Source organism: Microtus pennsylvanicus, chromosome 10, assembly GCF_037038515.1.
Source record: "Microtus pennsylvanicus isolate mMicPen1 chromosome 10, mMicPen1.hap1, whole genome shotgun sequence".
Lineage (NCBI taxonomy): Eukaryota > Metazoa > Chordata > Mammalia > Rodentia > Cricetidae > Microtus > Microtus pennsylvanicus.
Genome location: NC_134588.1, coordinates 80,377,435 through 80,398,283, shown reverse-complemented (window position 1 = coordinate 80,398,283; position 20,849 = coordinate 80,377,435). Strand labels below are relative to the sequence as shown.

The window sequence follows — 20,849 nt, the reverse complement described above, 5'->3', positions numbered from 1 at the left end:
TTGTTCAAAGTCTAGCGTTTTTTTCTGAAAAAATGAAAAAGTTGATCTTCAAATTCATATGCACTCAAAGTTTCAAAACTGAGAAAGTAGTCAGGATTCAGTTTCCCATTTCAAAGCAGTACAGAGTTACAACTGTAACTGGAGGGTGCAGAGATGGCTTGGTGGTTAAGAGCACTGACGTCTCTTGCAGAGGACCTGGGTTTGGCCTCCAGTATCCAAACAGAAGATTATAAAATCCTGTAAATCTAGTTATAGGAAAGCCTATCACCTCTGAACTCCATGGACCCCATATCCTGTGGCAACATAAACATACAAATTTATAAAAATGTGATTCCAATATAGGGACAGACATAAAGACTAATTATATAAAACCGGGAGTCCAGGAATAGACCTGTATATTTGCAACCAGCTGGATTCTGAAAGGGTACCAACACAATTCTCTGAGAGCTTGGACAACTGAATTTCTACACATGGAAGAATGAAGACAGGCTCTTGCATTACATCATGTAAAAAATGAATTCAAAATAGATGCAATACCCATAAAACTCTTCTAAGAAGAGATAATCTTAAATCTTTATGACCTTCACTTTAGCAGTAGATTCTTATACAAGACATAAGAGCACATGCCATAACAAAATTTTGGTATTTCATGAAAACTAAAATAGTTTATGTATTAATAAGACATCATCAGCAAAGTGAAAACCAATCTATATATAAATTATGTCTGGTAAAGGTTTAGTATACATAGAACTGGGATTCTCTCTCTCTCTCTCTCTCCCTCCCTCCCTCCTTCCCTCCCTCTCTCTAACAAAGAGGCAAACAATTGATTAAGAAACTAGAGTTTAAAAATACATGTTTTAAAATGCCATCCTAGAAATGGCTAACCAACAAATGAAAAAGTGTTTGACCACTGTTGAAGCTTGAATCAGAACAGCCCCAACAAGCTCGTATGTTTGAATACTTGGCCCCCAGTTGGTGAAACTGGGAAGGTTAGGAGAGGTATGGCCTTGTTGGAAGAAGTATGTAACTGGGGATTGTTTTCATGTTACAAAAGCCCATACTATTGCAGTTAGCACTCTCTCTTTGTTGCTGCCTGCAGATCATAATATAAGTTCTCAGCTACTGCTCTGGTGCCATGCCTGCCTGCTTGTTGCCATGTCCCCCACAACATTAGTCACAGACTCATCCTCTGAAACTGTAAACCACCAGTAAACTCTTCTTCTGTCAGTTGCCTTGGTCAAGGTGTTTTGTCATAGCAATAGAAAAGTAATTAAGACAACTCTCATTAGCCATTAGAAAAATGTTTATCAAGAACACAATAAAATACCATTTCATACCCATTATGATGACTAACACAAAAAGGTCTGGTACTAAATACTGACAAAATTGCAGAAAAATTGGAGAACCCTTACTTAAGGGTTCTGAGAATAGGAAATGGTACCCAATTTGAGAAAGTTTGACTGTTCCTTAAAAATATAACACCACATGATCCAGTAATTCCACCCAGAAAAACTAAAGAATAAAGATTGAAGAAATACTTGTATATAAATTTTCATAGTGAGACACTGTGGAATATGACATATGGAATATTGTTCATTCACAAAAAGAAAAGATAAACTAATATATGCTACAGCATAGACACTGCAAATACATTACACTAAGTCAAAGAAACTAGACAAAAGGCCATATGATTACATTTATATGAAATATCTAGGACAGGTAAATCCATAAATATTGAATTGCTAGGGTGTGGAGATATTGACAGAAATGAAAAGTGACAGTTTGAGGGATGTAGTTTTGAATTTTTTAGGCAAGATAATGAAAACTTAGAATTTGACAGAGGTTGTGGTTGTACAATACTGTGAATGGACTAAATGCCACTGAGTCATATACTTCAAAACAGTCTGTTATATGGATTTTACTTCAGTGATTTAAAAGAATAAGATCATGGTGGACTAGAGAGATGATGGCTCAACAGTTCAGAGCACTTGCTGCTTTTTGGTTTCCAGCACCCACATGGCAGCTCATAACTGTCTGTAACTCCAGTTTAAGTAGATCCGACACCCTCTTCTGGCCTATGAAGGCACTGCATGCATGTAGTACACACTTAAATACATGCAAGCAAAATATTTACAGAAAATTAAAAAAAAATCCTTAGAAAAGAACATGGTGATATTTTTCTACTAACCCGGTGAATAATTCCAGCAGAGTGAAGGTGCTTGATTCCACACAGCATTTGATAGAGAAGGTAGGACATTCTTTCATGATCTAACTCCATCTGAATCACTTGGCAAAGATTTGCATCCATGAGCTCCATGACTATGTAACTTCATGGGTAGAAAAAGATGACAGCTAAAGTGTATAGCAACAATCTATGGACAGGTACTAGTTAAACTTTGTATCAACAGCATTCATTCTAAATACCACACTTACACATCTTGAAATTCTTCTAGGGATTTCTGTGGTGTGAAAACATTCAAAAGGCCAATTATCTGTGGCAAAAGCAAAGAAAATAAAAACATTAGAAACGACTTCCTAATACTTCATTTGAGAACTGCAAATACATGTATTATAATAATTCACTATTAGTTTAAAATAATCCAATTTTTATATACTAAGCACAAATAAACATGTTTACTAAAATTTCATTGTTAGGAACTGGAGAAAAAGAATGACAGGAGGAACAAAAGGTCTTTGGGGTAAATAAAAATGAGTTAACTATAAAGGTGAAAATATATGCGTAAATACCACACACTAATTCAAAGTCATAGATTCTCTTATTCCAAGTGAACCCCAGGGGCTGAGGGTATATAGTTCAGCTGTCATGTTTACTTAGCATGCAGAGACACTGGGTAAATTTCCTAGCACCAAAAAGAAAACAAGATTGCTGGAGAGATGGTTCAGCGGTTAAGAGCATTGGCTGCTTTTTCAGGGGTCCTGAGTTCAATTCTCAGCAACCACAAGGTGGCTCACAACCATCCATAGTGAGATCTGGTGCCCTCCTCTGGCTTGCAGGCATACATGCAGGTGGAGCGCTGTATACATAATAAGTAAATAAATCTTTAAAAAAAAAAGAAAGAAAAAATAAAGTGTAATCTAATGTAAATTGTGGAATTTGGGTGATACATTAATGCACTACTCAATTGGGGGTGCTATATACATACAAGAACAAATACATACAAGCTTGTATCTTTTTCTCACATTTGCTTATGAAACTGTCCTAAAAGTCTTAATATTCGATAACAAATTATATAGACATTTATACAAAATAAGTGTCTGATAGAGCATAAATAGAAAGTGTTATGTGAAGCCCTTCCATTGACTTTGAAGGACAACTATCCTACTTGGTCCAGTTCATTCCTACATTCAGCACACAATTAACAGAATCTTATTCTCGTAACAAGTTCATCCTCGACCACATAAGATCCTTGTTAGAAATGAGCTGACATGCTTTCACAGGCCAGTATACAACAATGCACTTGACTTACATTTTTAAACGTCTAATGGCGATTTAGGTTAAAAAGAGGTTGCTCGTTGGTCTCCTGACCCAAATAATCACACAAAAAAGTGTTTAGGTGTATTCCTACCTAGCTCTTACATCTTAAATTAACCCATTTGTATTATTTTATATTTTACCATGAAGCTTGTGGTTTAATGGTAAGGTTCTGGTATCTTTATCCTTCAGCAGCTATATGACATCTCCCTGACTCCGCCTTCTTTCTCCCTGCATTCAGTTTAGTTTTCCCACCTAGCTCTATTCTGCCCTGCCATAGGCCAAAGCAGCTTCTTTAATAACCAATGGTAATAAAACATATTCATAGCATATAGAGGGGAATCCCACATCAATTTAGGAAAAGGAATGCTTTACTAGACATAATCTTCATGGGAACAGCATGGATGCCATTCATGGATGCATTAAGCTCTGCTTGCAGAAGGCATCTGCCAGTAAATATTCAGAAAAACATAAAATCAGAAATGATAAACTAATTATTTAAGACAGAGGGAATAACTGGGTGGAAAGATGGCTTAGTGATCAAGAGCACTGGATGCTCTTCCGGAGGACCTGGGCTCAATTCCCAGGCCCCACATGTCTGTAACTTCAGTTCCAGGGGATCTGACACTCTCATGCAGACATAGATGCAGGCAAAACACAAATGAACATAAAACCCTTAAAAAAAACTGACAGTGGTAGTGGTGAACAGCTTTAATCCCAGCACTCAGGAGGCAGAAGTAGGTAGATCTCTGTGAGTTCAAGGTCAGTATGGTTTACAGAGCAAGTTATAGGTCAGTCAAGGCTAAAGGCATATATAGAAACAAAAATGGGATTAATAAATGCTTAGAGCTGCTGGGTGTAAGAGATAGGGAAGAACAACAAAAGGACACAGGGTTTCTTTTTGGATATATATATATTAATGAACATATTAAACTATTCAACTGTATACTTTAGGCAAATGAAGACACAGCTGTCTTATTTTTCAAAAAAACTAAATAAATTATCTTAATCAGATTAGATAGTCAAGCAAAAGCCAAGGAATGACAAGTGGATGAGCTATGGCTAGATAGCAAAGAACTAATAATTACCACGACCAAGTAAAAACTTACTAAAAAACATTATTTTTCTCTATAAACAAAACAATAACAAAGAAGAACAGTAACTAGATAATGCAACTAGATATAGCATATAAAGATTTCTAAAAGGTATTTGTCTCTAATAATATGCATGTGAACACAAAGAATTAGGGTAGCTGAACAATTCTGATAGCTATGCATGGCAATTTCTACAACACATTCAACAGGTGCAGCTATTATGAAGACAATCTGAGTAATTCTGGGAAGTAAAGCCAGTAAATGTAAAGTTAGAATGAAGAGATGGGGGCAGGGTAACCCCAAACACTCTGGGGAGGACAGCCACACTTTATCATTGATATCTAAATGAGAACAACAGAAAGTACTATACTTAATTCTCCCAAACCAGCAGAATACAATGTGACTTGCTATCAGGTCCTTGGCCATTACTTGTTAGTCAAGTGGTTTAATATCTACAATAGAGAGACAAGCCTCAACAGCTAACAGAGGAATCCATCAGACACTGTGTGTTAAGTGTCTCATCAGAGCGATCAGGTTAAAAGAGAAACTAAAAATTACAACAACCTTGAAAACAGTAGGGAAACATCATTTCAAGATGATCTGTGCAGAACAGAAAGTGCTGAAAAGATAAAACATTACATAAAATCCAGCATACACCAGGTGGCAGGGTGGAGCTGCCTGCCATTCATGGCTTCCATCATATTAGTTTTATGTTCATTCAATGAACAAACCATGTTAAGCACCCAATCTGGGACACTTTTGATAGCTAAGCATACAAGACATGCTTCCCAAACTCTCCATACTGTAGATGAAACATTTTTGTTGCCACCCAGGGTGGAGAAAGAAGTATTTGAATTAAACAAAGAAAAACTGAGGCAACACCTCCACTGCCTTAAAGAAACTAGGTCAAGAGACTAAAAGGGGCATGAGCAGCTCTAACAGAAGAAAGGCCACAAGCAGAACTCGGACAAGCACCACATCTGGCTCCTACAAGAAACTACAATTTCTTCCTTGATAACCCCTCTTCCTCTGTCATCCCCTTTCCCAAAAATCTAACTTTCACTCCATCTTTAACAGTCAAAGTCTAGTCTCGAGCCCTTTAAGCCTTCCTAGTTCATTGAAACTCACAGAAGTCTCCCTCTTGAGATGTCAGCATGCACTGTCCGCCCTCTACTATCTGACAGTTAAATTATCACTGCTTTGTGGTATCTAACTCTCATCATGCTTCACTGCCTCCAAAACAACAGCATAAACTTCCCAAATAATAAGCCCAATCATATAACATCCCATTGGTGATGACTTTAATATATAAGGGTTCTTTGCACGGCTAGCTCTCAAAATGCGATGAATTGTATTTTCTATACCAGAAAGTATGGAAATCATTATATCTTATAAATTTCTTTGGATAATGTCTCTGGCTAGCACTTCAGTTTAGTGCTTCATAAAATTGTCCTTTCTGCAATTCTCTCTAGTTTATGCCCTCCTAGTTTGGAAGGACTGTCCTGTTAATATAATAACAAACATATCAACATTAAGCAACAAACATATGCTTAATGTAAACTTAAAAACAATTTAAGTGGAGCTGGAAAAAAGGCTCAGCAGTTAAGAGCAGTGGCTGCTCTTCCAGAAGTCCTGAGTTCAATTCCCAGAAAACACATTATGGCTCATAACCATCTAGAATGGGATCTGATACCCTCTTCTGGCATGAAAAAAAAATTAACTGTTCATTTTCAAAATGAATGAAAGTTTTATCTTCAAGTTAGAAATGTTTTTCCTCGTTCTCTATAAATATTTCCAAAGTTTTTGTTCAACTGTTATTATCAGCGGTTATCTGAGTAGAAGTACTGATACCACTTAGAAGTCAGAATTGGGTGCAAAGAAGTTGTTTGCATTTTGACTCCTATTAAATTCCAATGTCCAAGTGCAATGGGAATGATTTCGTCTCTGTACAGTTTTCTGAAATGCCAGTTTTACAGGGAACAAAAAAACTAAGATGAGAAAAATTCTGAATAAAATGTTTTTCAAACGCTTATCTCCCTGAAACTTTTTCTATAAATTAAATGCCAGAAAACTAACCATTTAAATTTCAGATCTCATTTTTCCACTTTTGGCACTACTTACTAATGGGGGTAGGGAGTAGGGATGGAGGGAAAGTCTGTAGATTTTAAATAATGTTTCAATGTAGAGAGTTTAAAGTCCCTAATATTTTTTTAAAGCCTTTGGCAGATATATATTCATGAATAAATCTTGATTTTATTTATACTTAGGAAACATGAAATATTCACTTACATTTTTGTGATTAACACATTTCATAAGAACTAGTTCTCGGTAGGCTCGTTTAGCATGAGTCTGATTCTGAAATGGCCGGCTGAGCTTCTTGATTGCAACATTTCTTTCGAGAATGGCATCATAAGCTGCACTGTAATAAATTAAAAATAAACATTAAGCACAAAGTTCTAAAACCAAATTTACAAAGCAATCACATAGACTCCTTACTTTCTCCACTGAGACTGTGTCACCCAAGATCCCTCAGCACGGGTGGACAAAAGTGCCTAAGTTCTTTTTGTCTTTTTTTTAAATGCATTTAAAAAATGTATTCATTTTGTATGTTTTGGGAGGGGGGGCGGGTAAGAGTATTTCCCTTATACAATTCTGTTAGATTTTACTATTTTACCACAATCGTTCTGAGATTTATTTATTTATTTATTACATATACAATATTCTGTTTGTGTGTATGCCTGCAGGCCAGAAGAGGGCACCAGACCCCTTTACAGATGGTTGTGAGCCACCATGTGGTTGCTGGGAATTGAACTCAGGACCTTTGGAAGAGCAGGCAATGCTTGTAACCTCTAACCTCTGAGCCATCTCTCCAGCCCCGTGAGTTTTTTAAAAAGAGAAACATATTACAGGTAAAGACTTCTTCCTCTTCTGTTCTCAGAGGTAAGCTTTTATCTTTTCTGCATATGTAGTCAATGCAAAGTATATAGAATTGTTTTACATATCTGATATACTGCAGAGAAATTAATACAATATGGTGGAGTTTTTTGTAGATCATTTTAACACTCAGGTCTATACTTCTGACAGTGTCTATCTGACACAGACAGCTCCACTTCATTTTAAATGTTGTACAGTACTTTGCTGTTTGGCTGCATCCTAACATTTTTTTTCTCCTGTTGCCAGACTTGATGCTGCTTCAACTTCTGCTATAGAAATAACAAATAAAGAACAGCCTTATGTACATGTATTTGTGGACATATGCAAGAGCTTTTCTAGAACCGTATAAACATGCTGGGTCAGAAATACTCCCAATTGTTTTAGCAGATTTTAAATAAATTTTGCTTGTTTAAGAAGCAATAGAGATGTAATTATGTTTGGGTATGGCTGGCTTATCATTTCCCCAAGGTTATAATGTTAACTTAGTGATTCTGAGTCAGTAGGAGAACTATCCCAAGGACTGTACGTACTTCAATTTATAAAGAATTATGTTCATCTATAAAACCTGGGCCTTTTTATAGAAGTTACCTTGTAAATCAACTTTAAAGATATACAAGTTCTGTAACATACTAAGATGTATTAGCTGATGTATTCCCCAGTTTATGAGATTTCTGATCCACTACAGAGTGAAAGTGAAGATTCAGTGAGGCAGGCATCTCAATGATCAGTTATGGGAATAGATGCATTCACAGAATGAACAGGCCTGCCACTTCTTTTTTCTTGATATAAATGCATGTCTCTATATGACACTAAGTACATATTTAATCATATTTTATATTTCAAAATACTATTGTTGGTTAATAGTTACAGCTTAGAAATAATAAAAAGGACCAGTAATCTCTGAGGAAAAATTACCACATTATAGCTTTCATCTATATAGTTTTGATTTCTTTATTCTCTCTCTCTCTCTCTCTCTCTCTCTCTCTCTCTCTCTCTCTCTCTCTCTCTCTCTCTCTCTGTCTCTGTGTAAAGTTGATTACTTACCAAAGGATCTACATTACAAAGAGGAGAAAAGGCAATAGTTAAAGACTCCTGCCTTATTTTGAAATAAAAACTTACCACACTATTCCTTGAGCTCCTGAGCCTATAGGTTTTAAATTCTGGTATCGTTTTAGGACTGTGAATGTAGAATCTCCAATCTCTACACTATAAAAATTGTTGTCACGCTTGCTTCTGCTCATGATGGCAAGCAATTAATTTAATGGCTTCATCCAAATATTCACCGAGGCTGCAAAATTAAAAAAAAAGTGACATAAGAAAATGATTTTGCTTAGTATTAGCATATAGGTCCTCACTTTATCCACCATAGTAACACAGACTGCTAGGTCATCCTCATTAAGAAGAGTGCATCACCAAAACCAAAACCACCACTGAACTTTGCTCAGTACATGCTACATGTAAGTAATTACTGACTGGTTCTACAAAAACATTTTTATTATGAACTGTTTCTCTAATCTTTAAGTCACTGGCATTACTGCACACTTACCTAATAGAAACAAAACAAAGCAAACAAAAAGCAAAAGAGGGGCTGGGGAGGTAAGTTAGCCAGTAAAGAGTTTGTCACATACAGTACGAGCGCCAGCACCCACATCAAAAACCGGGTTAAGTAAAACACTGTGTGCAGTCCCAGTGTGGAGGAGGTGGGCAAGGGAAGATGCCTGGGCTCACTGGACATCAAGCTTAACCATGTCAGCAAGCCCAGGAAGATGATGTCTCAAAATATAGTAGCTAGATCCTGAGGAACAGCTGGGGTTCACCTCTGACCTCCACAAACACATGTACCCCTCCACACACACAAAAGAAAAGTAAGCAAATAATTATATTAACATGTTCTAGAAAGCATTTCTACAATGGAAAGCAAGGTAGTAAATTACTAGCACATATTGCATCTGTTTAACAAACAAGGGACTTTTTTGTGATATATTCTCTAACACTCAACAGCAACATCAGGTACAACTACAACAGCTGCACGGATAAGAAGCAGGATAGAGAAACGTAAGATCAAGAAGGGAGGGTGCATGCATTCGTATACAAATAATTCACTTCCAATGTCTTTACAACACCTAACAATTCGTTTCAGTTTTGACAATTCCTAACTGCCTGCCAGATTAAAAGTCAAGGCTATCCTTTTTTTCCTCATTTGAATGTTAAAATACTGACAAATCTCTCCTTCCTTACTATGCAAGTATTCTATTCTAGAATGCCTGCACTGGATGTGTAGGTTGGACCTATAATTCTGGCACGCTGGAAGCTGATGCACAGAGAACTATTTAAGCCCAGGAATCTGAAAGTAGCCCAGGTAACATAGACTCCATTTAAAACAAAACAAGATAAACAAAATGCAAGCAAGCCAGCTCTAAGTTACCATTCACCAACCCAGTGGAATCCAAAGAACAGCTGTGTGTGTGTGTTATGCTGAAGAGTGGTGGAGAGGAGGTGGGTGTTAAGGCAATGACAATAACTAAAAATTCTGACGACTTTTTTCTTTTTAAATTGATTTTTATTGAGCTCTACATTTTTCTCTGCTCCCCTCCCTGATTCTCCCCTCCCCCTAGGTCCCCATGCTCCCAATTTACTCAGGAGATCTTCTTCCTATGTAGATTAGATCTATGTAAGTTTCTTAGTATCCTCATTGTTGTCTAAATTCTCTGGGATTGTGGTTTGTAGGTTTCTTTTGTTTATGTTTAAAAACCATCTATGAGTGAGTACATGTGATGATTGTCTTTCTGTGTCTGGGTTACCTCACACAAAATAGTGTTTTCTAGCTCCATCCATTTTATTGCAAAATTCAAGATGTTATTTTTTTCTGCTGTGTAGTGTTCCATTGTGTAAATGTACCACATATTCCTTATCCATTCTTTGGTTGAGGGGCATTTAGGTTGTTTCTAGGTTCTGGCTATGACAAACAATGCTGCTATGAACATAGTTGAGCCCATGTTATTGTGGCACGATTGATCATCCTTTGGATATATATCCAAAAGTGGTATTACTGGGTCTTGAGGAAGGTTGTTTCCTAATTTTCCAAGAAATCACCACATTGACATCCAAAGGGGCTGTACCAGCTTGCACTCCCTTTTCCCCACAACCTCTCCAGCATAAGTTGTCATCAGTGTTTTTGATCTTGGCCATTCTTATAGGTGTAAGATGGAATCTCAGAGTTGTTTTGATTTGCATTTCTCTGATGACTAAGGATGTTGAACATTTCCTTAAGTGTCTTTCAGCCATTTTAGATTCCTCTGTTGAGTATATAGTCAATATGTCAGATCATTTATATAATGTTATGAGGGATGTAAGTTTACTCAGTCATGGGAAGATGACTCCCCCCCCCCCCCAAGACAGGGTTTCTCTGTGTAGCCCTGGCTGTCCTAGAACTCGCTTTGTAGACCAGGCTGGCCCCAAATTCACTGACATCCACCTGCTTCTGCCTCCAAAGGGCTGGAATTAAAGGCATGCACCACCACTGCCTGGCAAGGATGACATATTAAGAACAAAGTTACAACAGTGGTTCAGTCAGAAATTATAATTATTTTTGTATGAATACATAGAACAACTCCCAAAATTGTTTGAACTGCATAGCAACTTAATAGCAAAAGGACCAAAGACTGCCAAGCTAGAAATGCAGACATTAACTACTTTTTAACATTTAAAACTGTTACTGTTATTTCACTTGTTTCCTTAAAAAAAAACTTGGTAATAATATTTTCTATTTTACATAGTTTTCTATTTTACATCTAAAAGCACTCAAAGTTAAATCGAGAAACTTGTATAAAGACAGACAAAGACAAGTTATGGTGGCCTGAACCTGTAATTTCAGCACTGTAAAGACAGAGGAAGGAAGATCACATGTTCAAGTCCAGCCTGGTCGACTTTAGAGTTACTACAAACCTGTCTGAGCTACAATATCAAGACCTCCATTTCGCCACCTAAAAAAGACAAAGTGTTATCTAGTACCAATACTTAATACATATGTGGTTCTGGCTGGCTTCAAACTCACAATTCTCCTAGTTCCACATCCTAAGTGCTAGGAGTACAGAAATACACCACCATGTCTGCTCCAAATATGCTGCTAAAAGGAAAATACAAAATCTTCTGTATGTAATGCACTGTCTTTATTTTTGATTTGATGAACAATGGGTGGCAAATGTCAATTTGAACAGCCAAAGTGGTGCTCTCTCACAGTGGTGCATCTGGATGTTCAACTCAGCCCAGGATCTAAGACCTTCACCTCTGACAGGGTCCAGGCCCTGCAGGATTTACAGCCCCCCACAACAGCACTTCAGATTCTCTTATTTTTGGGCCTGACGGGATTCTTCCATCATTGGATCCCTAACTTTGCCATTACAGCCAAGCCTCTGTACCATGCAGTCAGAGAGACCCCCATGGGGCTAGCTCTCATCCACCCACCCACTGTCCTTCTAACAGCCCCTGCCCTTGCTCTTCCAGATCCCAGGAGACTTTATCACCTTTAAACAGAAAAGCTAGGAGTGGCCACCAGAGTTCTAATCCAACAGGTTGGGTCTTAGAATTAAACAGTCACCTATTTGTCCAAACAGCTGTTCTTCACCGTCTGTGGATGGCAGCCATGCTTGAACTCATCAGGGTCGCTCTCAAGAACACCCTGTTCAGGTCAATTATGGTACATTCCACCCACTGCCTCTCAGACCTTCTGCATCATTCTTCTCTCTCCCTCCTTGGGCCTTCAGGAGTACAAGTCTTTCATGCTGTAGGACAATGGTCTTATATCCTGTAAAGTTTTTTAAGTAGTACTGGTTTAATAAAACGCTGATTGGCCAGTAGCCAGGCAGGAAGTATAGGTGGGGTGATGAGAACAGGAGAATTCTGGGAAGGCGAAAAGCTGAGTCTGCAATCACCATCCAGACACAGCGGAAGCAAGATGAGACTGCCTAGAGAATAAAAGGTACCAAGCCATGTGGTTAACACAGACAAGAATTATAGGCTAATATATGTTATAAGAGTTAAGAAGCCTGAGCTAATAGGCCAATCAGTTTATGATTAATGTAGACCTCTGTGTGTTTCTTTGGGACTGAATAGCTGTGGGCCTTGAGAGACAGAAACCTTAGCCAACACTTTCACTTACTGTTTCTAGAAAACCCCCAAATTACCTTGGCCTCCATTCCTGCCCTAAAGTCTGCAACCCTCCTTCCTGTTTGCTCCTGCTTTGGTACCTCCTTTCACTCAGCCTCAGAGACTGTGGAGGTCTTACCCGGGCCAGGTCTCCTAGACCAACCACTTATAAACCCTCAACTCACCCTGTTTGTTGATGGAAGCTCCCTTATACATGGATCAGAAAACCACCAGGCAGTGTATACAGTGGTCACTTCCACTAAAACTGTTGAAGTGACCCACCTGCCAATGGGAACGTCTTCACAAAAGGCCAGATCTTAAAGCACTCTGGATAGCCAAGAGTCACCAGAATAACATCTATACTAACTCTAAGATTCTGGGACACCCATGCTGGTGCCATCTCTCCAGGATCAAGTAGGCACCTATTCAGGATAGTTGGTCTGTCCAGCAGTTAGGACTCTCTACCCTCTGGTTTTCCAAGATGCCACAATGAAGCGCCTATCTGCTCCTCTTCTTAACACACTCATCTTCATCAGTACAACCAAGACAGATGATAACAACCTATTTTTTTTTCCCTAGCAACCTGCCTCCCAGTTCCCTCAAGTAACAGATGCATCAAGTCTCCCGGATGGCAGATAACCAGATGCCTCTCCAGCCACACCAACTTCCAACTCTCCTTGCCCCATGCCCGCAGGAAGTAGCCAGACCTGAGCTGGTGCCCCATACCCAAAGAGTCTGGGATGTTTGGGTGGAAGTTCCATCCTAAGCCCCCTCCCCTGGAAGTTGTCTCAGTCCAGACTCTACCCCTGAGAAAGCCTGCCAAATGATGACCAGAGATGCTCAAGATCACTCCCACAGGATATTTAAACTGCCTCCCCCCAGAGAACACATGATTTTCCTGCCTTTCTCCCCGTCTCCTCTCTGGGGTTCATGGTAAGTAGATAAATCAACTATGACACATATATGCAATGGAATATCATTCAGATATGAAGTATGGACACATGCTACAGCATAGATAAATTTTGAGGACATTAAATTAAGTCAGACATATTATATGGCTCTATTACATGAAATAATCTAGAAAGAAGATCTATAGAGATAAAAACTAGATTGGCAGCAGTCAAGAGCTAGGGTAGGAGGAACAGGGAAGAATGACTATTTCACAGGCACTGGATAACCTTTTGAGGCCAGAAAATATTCTGGGAATGTGTAGTAGTTGGTGAAGGGTACACAATATTGTATGTGTATTAATGATAAATTTTATGTGTATTTTACAATAGTCATAAATAAGGGGAAGTTTATTAAAAACTCATCACCTAGGAAAGACTCATATATTCTAGTTCCTCAAATGCTGCTTGAGGCTGATGAGAAAAGTTTCTATGCTTAAAAAAACAAAACAAAACAAAACAAATTAATGCCTCCAGGGCCAGGCAGTGCAGGCAGTGGTGGTGCGCGTCTTTAATCTCAACACCTGGGAGGCAGAGGCAGGTGGATCTCTGAGTTCTGAGTTCGTAGTCAGTCTGGTCTACAGAGTGAGTTCCAGGACACCCAGGGATACACAGAGAAACCCTGTCTCAAACACAAACAATAAATGTCTTCTTGGGGGCTGAAGAGATGGCTCAGCAATTGAGAAAACTGGCTGCTTTTCCAGAGGACCTAAGGTTGATTCCCAGCATCCATAGGGAGTTTCATGATCATCTGCAATTTCAGTTCCAATGCTCTCCCTGGCCTTCTTGGCAAATGTATGAAGGTGATATACAGCCATACATGCAGAATACATATACACAAAATAACAATAAACCCTTTTAAAAAAATTTTAATGCCTTCTTGGATCAAAGCCAATTTTAAGTGTCTGGGGCTAAGTTTCCAGAAAATGTCTTCCCTTAGCCCATTTCTCTGAGAATTTTTACCTGATGAATTTCTTTTGTTGTTATTGTTAAACTAAAGATGCAAAGGAAGTAAAATGTTTCAAGAACAGTTCGGTCCCAAGACATCTTTGATGCATTCATACCATGAAAATCCTACACAATAAAAATGAATGTGATACATGAAACATTTTAGATATTAACAACTTTTTCCAAAAATCTGGCCTCAAACAGAAAAAAAAAACTGTATAACTAGAGAAAAGATAGCAAACTAGTTCTTGCTAGGGACTAGGAGCGAACTGTGAAAATAAAAAGGGAAAAAGGTATTTTATCGTTTTTAAGGATTTATATATAGATTTGTAATTCATTTTGGAAAAAAAGTAGGTTTAATAAAGATTCTTTTTGTAGCCTATCAATATCCAAACTATTATGCCAGCACTACCTGCTGAGGAGACCATCTTAGCTCAAACAGGTTGTATGCACCTTTGTCAAAAAGCAACTGGAGGCCTAGCTAACTGGTATGCACCTGTAATCCTAGCTACTTCCAACGCAGGAAGCAAGAAGCCAACCCAAAGAACATAACAAGACCCCATCTCAAACAAAGCAAAAATTACACAATTGTGTGGAATTTCTAATGTGTTCTATTGACTTATATGGGTCAATCGTCTATCTGACCACCAATGCCACACTGTCCTGGCTTGGCTAGGTGTATGAGAAAAAGTAAGAATCGCTGGGAAAAACAGCAGATGGCAACAATTTTAAGCAGGGGTAGTAGCTCTTTAGGAATAAAAACAGAAGGTATAAATAGTATTAGAAACTGTAAACTCAAAAGTAGCTCACAAAATTTTTACACCTTTAAAATGTTCTGGGAAAAGCAAATCTTTTAACCCTAAACTTCTTAAACTAACTTCTTAACCATACTTACATATACCTTTAATCCCAGAAACTGGGAGGCTGAGGCAGGATGATTCTGAACTCAAGGCCAGCTTGGGTTACATAGTAAATTTATCTGCTGAACTCTATCTTAAAACACAACCCAAAATATTATCCACCAGAACTGCTTCTGTGGTCATGGAGGTGACCCATAATTAGATCAAATTACCATGTAACTTTTGTTTATTCTGATACATTTTGTTTTTACAAACTATTTAATTCTCATTCCCTAAGTACAGCTTAGCTTAACTGGAGACACGGCAAGTACCTTAGAAATATTCACTGGATCATCAGTTAAAGATTCCAGACTACTAATGAGCTCCCAAGGTCCAGTTGAAAGGAAGGAGGAGGGAGAAGACAGCAAAGTCAGAATCGTGAGGGGTTGGTCCACCTAAGTGAGGCAGTGTACCTGTTCTAATGGGAGCTCACCAAATCCAGCTGGACCGGGTCTGAATGAGCATGTGATCAAACCGGACTCTCTGATTGTGGCTGACAATAGGGGCTGACAGAGAAGTCATTGATAAAGGCACTAGGACTTGTTTTTACGGCATGTTCTGGCTTTTTGGGACCCTAGTCTATATGGATGCACAGCTCCCTAGGCCTGGATGTAGCGGGGAGGGCCTCGGGCTTCCCCACAGGGCAGGTTTCCCTGCCCTCTCTGAAGCAGGGTGGGAGAGGGAGAAGGGGGTGTGGGGAGCGGGAGGGGATTGGGAGGAGGGAAGGAAGTGTAAATAATTGAATGGAAAAAAGAAAAAAAAAAGATTCCAGACTACTACAATCTCATATCAAATATCCCAGGCTTATAACTGCCAAAGCTATTGCAATCCTCCCACACACACTTAAGCATGGCACCACCATCTTTTCTCTACCTACTTTACTCCCACCCTCTACATCTTTTTCTTACAAACAGAAAGGAAGATATACAAAAGATGCACTGCTTTACTTACAGGGCAAGTCAAAATTGCAACCAATAGAACCTTTAACTTCTGTCAAATTAGTCAAGTATTCTAAGCGCCAAGCTTCAAAGTCACAATGTCAAAGAAAATAGTTAATGTTTAATCAACTGCCAGCTGTCATAACCATGAAGTTCCACAACTCTGAATTTGATTCAGGCTTCCATTCCTTTCCAATCTTCTAAATCTTTCTGGGGGACATTATTATATCCTCAAACCCTCTACAAAGCATCTGGCTTTACCTCTTTGAATGAAATCCTGCATCATATCAAAGACTACATTCCTTCTTGTCCTCTCAAATGATACTAGGAGGTATCCTGCTTACTCCCTGCTGCTATCATCACTGCTCACCTCAACACACACACAAAAGCTCACTTTTAAAGCTCATGTTTCCTCAGCTATACACCCAGTTCCCCTGTTGTTATGATCTAACTACGATCTAACTACCAACTGCTTAGTCACATCATCACCAATAAGTTTCACACTTAAGTAAAACTTCCCCTTTAACTAGTAAACCCGCTATCGCTGTGATAACCACAAGTAAGACTAAACCCTCCAAAACTGAAGCCATTCAGCTCTTCTGACCATGGCCATCTACAGTATCTGCCCATCTGTCTATTCCTCACCACCTGTGCTATGATAACCTGAACTGCTTCATCTCTAGAAATAGCACAGCATCCCTTAACCACAATCTCTTCTCCTCACATCTTAATTTATTATCATCAATATGAATGTTATCTGATCTCAGAGTACCTTCAGTATCTTAAAACTTTATTTTACTGTATCCTTTCTTTGTCAACTTAAATTTCATGTTCCATTCTTATCAATACACCGAACTCCTTAAATTCCAGATTTGCAAACATACAAACTCTAAATGAATCTAGTTACTTACTTTCTTGTGACTATATCAGGTTCAAATAGAAATTAGCATAGGACAGATGAATACAACTGTCTTTCATGGTCAACTTTAATGAGTGAATAATAATATTCATTCTTTGTTAAAATTACTTTCCATTCTCTGTAACACCTATTTCAAATTCTCTCCATTCTTCAAGCCACCCACGCCTATCATTTCCTTCTCTTCACTAAAGTAATAAAACAGGAGCCCTATAAGGCTACAACCAAATTCATTTACTCTTTTAAATTTTTCACACATTCTAATTTATTTATGTGTATAAGCACCACACACAGGCAGGTGCCCTTGAAAGTCAGAAGGTATCAGAACCCCTGGGACTGAAATTGGGGTGGTTGTTGAGGCACCAAATATGAGTATTAGGATCTGAGCCCAGGTCCTTTGGAAGAGCAGCAAGTGGCCTTAAAAGCTGAGTCATCTCTCCAGTCCTTTAATTTATCTTTCATCTTAACAGCCCCAACTCTAAATACCAAACATTTCTTACAGAAGCTACCAATGAGTAGTCATTTTCCTCAATGAACATTTCACCTGTCCTTTCAGAAGCACTAACACTGTCACAACTGTATCACTAAACTGTTCTTGTGTGGCCTTTCAAAAATGTTCCCCTAAACTCAGTCACTGAAATCAGTTTTACCTTCTTATAATAAGATTTCCATGAGATGCTGGAAAACACAAAAGATTGGGGTTCTAACCCATATACCTTAAGGTTTCAACTGTTGTGATAAAACACCATGACCAAAAAGCAATGGTGAGAGATAAAAGTTTATTTCATTCCTGATCACAGTCATTAAAGAAGTCAAGGCAGGAACTGAAGCAGAAAGCATGGAAAATCATTGCTTTCTGGCTTGCTCCCCATGGCTTACTCACCTAGCTTTCTTTCTGTGTGTGTGACAGGGTAGACCATGCTGGCTTCGAACTCACAAAGATCTACCTGCCTCTGCCAGAACTAAAGGCATGCACCATCACACCTGGCCCCTGCCTTTTTATAGCACCCAGGACCACCAGCCCAGATGGCACCACCCACAGTGGACAGGACCCACTCACATCAATCATCAATCAAGAAAATGCACCACAAGCCAATCTGGTGGAGACATTTTCCTCAAAGAGGTTTCCTCTTCCAAAATGATTAACTTGTGTTAAGATGACACAAAATGAGCCAGCGTACCCTGAAAAAAAGGAAAAACTGTTGTGAGAACCCCTTCAGCCAAAAGCCTTTCAGAAGCTGGCCCACTTTGGACATGGTCTCATGTACTATAAGTGCAGATGAAAAACTTACGAGGGCCTTTTTTTTCTGCTGGATTTAGTTCCAGTTCCAAGGTCATGCAGAGGACTGCGGATTGTTACCCTTACTATATGAGTTTATCTCCAAATAGATTTGTCCATTCCAGGCTATTGTGGAACTCTTTGATACTACAATTTGGCGTCCACGTGGACTGAGCCCACACCATTGCCCGGCCCTGTCTAGACCCACCACGACCTCCTCCCACCCCATGCAGCTTAATTACCCTCTGCACCTGAACTACCCCTCTGGTACAACTGCAGCTGCACACTGCTTGGCTTGGCTGGTCTGCTGCATGACCTGGCAAGTTCCCGCTGGCCAGCATTGCTTGGTTTAACTACCCACCTACCACGCCTGAGTTACCACCACCCAAGGCTTCTGCCGCAAATCCTCTGTAGCATCTCTGGCCCCTGGCCCATGTGGCCCACTTCTGCTACCCAAGCTAGGATCTGAGGTTCAGCTGCTGCCAGACCTGCTCTGATCAGTCCAAGTTCTGACCCAGGAAGATCTAACCCTGCACCTGGAACACAGGCTTGGGTTCCCAGCTTGGATTCAGTGACACTGGCCCAAGCTCTGGCCAGTAACCTTGTGGCTTGCGAGTGTCTGTAAGCTCTGGGTTCCTTGAACTACTGCCCAACTCAACCTTCTCCATATGTGGGGTGTGCTGCTTTTAAGAATTTAGTTAAATCTGAGCCAGGCGGTGGCACAAGGCTTTAATCCCAGCACTCGGGCACTAGAGGCAGGCGGATCTCTGTGAATTTGAGGCCAGCTAGTTCCAGGACAGGCTCCAAAGCTACACAGAAACCCTGTCTCAGAAAACAAACAAACAAACAAAAGAATTTAGCCAAATTTGTTGGGAATTCTGCGAAGTCTCAGGTACTTCAGGTTCTGATCTAGGATCTGTCTTACTGCTGCAACTGTGACACCTGCTGACCAATCAAGATTATTACACCTACAACAATTTTCTGAAAAATTTAACAGAGGTAAGTTAGATAACTAAATATCAGATTGATTGGTTAACAAATAAACAAATTTGAAAATTGTAAACCAACCGTCAGATAATTGTAGACAATATAATCATCCAGGAATTTAACAAACTTTTTATTTCTACTATGAGGATTTCTGCAAGAGCTATATGACCAACCTGGTACATATATTTTTGTGGCCATAGTGGCTACTAGTTTTGTTCTTCATAGTATAACCTCAAAGAAAGAATTTGATAGAGTCAAGAATGAGAAACTTTTAGAAATAATACAGACTTTACAGACTGGTTATGAGAGATTATCTGAAAGGATTCATATTGCTGAAATTGACAATCAAAATCTGTTAAAATCCCTCCAGGGAGGCAATCTACACGCCACCCAAATAATCTCTAAGGGTGAGAAAATATCATTAATAGAAAAATTTAAAACCTTGAAGTCATGTGTGCAGAATGAGAACCAGAAATTAATTGATTTGATGAAATAATTAGAAATATTTACAGGTCAAGAGATTCAGACTTTACAAAAGACAATAATAAAAAGATCTGAATTGAGTAAGGAACTTGTCAGAATTAATAAGCAAGGAGAAGAAGTACAGGCAAAAGACAATAGTAAAGATTCTGCTCTTGATTAAGGTATTGTGATTGTGTAGTTCATTTAAAAATGTAATGTATAATTAAGAAATATAGGTTAATAGATAATCATCTATAACAGTCAAGTTTGTAGTTATGTTAGTTAGATTTTCTAAATACACAGAGAAGTATCTCAGATGGATAGGGATTCTTCAGATCTTTCGGAGACCTTCAGAATATGACATCTAAAATGTTTAAGAACGTAAGACTTTTCATGACAATAAGACACATCTGCACCTGGCAGCACCAATCTTCTTCAAAACGAAGATGGGCATCAAAGAGGCTCCTTATGGAGTTTGTTACCCATTGAGCAAGAAACTGGTCTTGCCTGGACTGCTTCACTGGACATGCAGGACTCACAGAGAAATAACTGCTGAACTTGCCTAAAGGTGAGATGATCCTTTGGGGTTTCTGCTTCATGAAAGAGTCTGTGAGATATTCTGCAGGATACAAAAGAAAGTGACTGAACTGCCTTTAAAATTTCCTGCTTCATGGAAAAGTCTGCTGGATATTATTGGCCTGTAGGCTGAATATGAATGCCCTAATGATACAGAAGATATCTGGGTGACTGTCCAGGCAGTGAGATGTCACTGTCAATTCTAGAGTTTTGGAAGTTGTTTATAATGCA

The 20,849-nt window shown here is 38.9% G+C and overlaps 1 protein-coding gene across 6 annotated transcripts in view; it reads right to left on the bottom strand.

The window, feature by feature from the left end:
• Positions 1 to 20,849, bottom strand: part of Mapk8 (mitogen-activated protein kinase 8) — a 61,977-nt gene that overhangs the window by 19,600 nt on the left and 21,528 nt on the right. For 3 of the 6 annotated variants that reach the window (XM_075988734.1, XM_075988735.1, XM_075988738.1), the window contains exons 2-5: positions 8,641 to 8,809; positions 6,877 to 7,006; positions 2,434 to 2,492; positions 2,189 to 2,327 (exon numbers count right to left, since the gene is read on the bottom strand). In XM_075988734.1, coding sequence (XP_075844849.1) covers positions 2,189 to 2,327; positions 2,434 to 2,492; positions 6,877 to 7,006; positions 8,641 to 8,762 — 450 coding nt within the window. In that variant the 5' untranslated portion in view covers positions 8,763 to 8,809. Of the gene's footprint in view, positions 1 to 2,188; positions 2,328 to 2,433; positions 2,493 to 6,876; positions 7,007 to 8,640; positions 8,810 to 10,880; positions 11,042 to 18,374; positions 18,497 to 20,849 lie in introns of all 6 variants that reach the window. The other 3 variants (XM_075988736.1, XM_075988739.1, XM_075988737.1) reach the window with 2 other exon arrangements.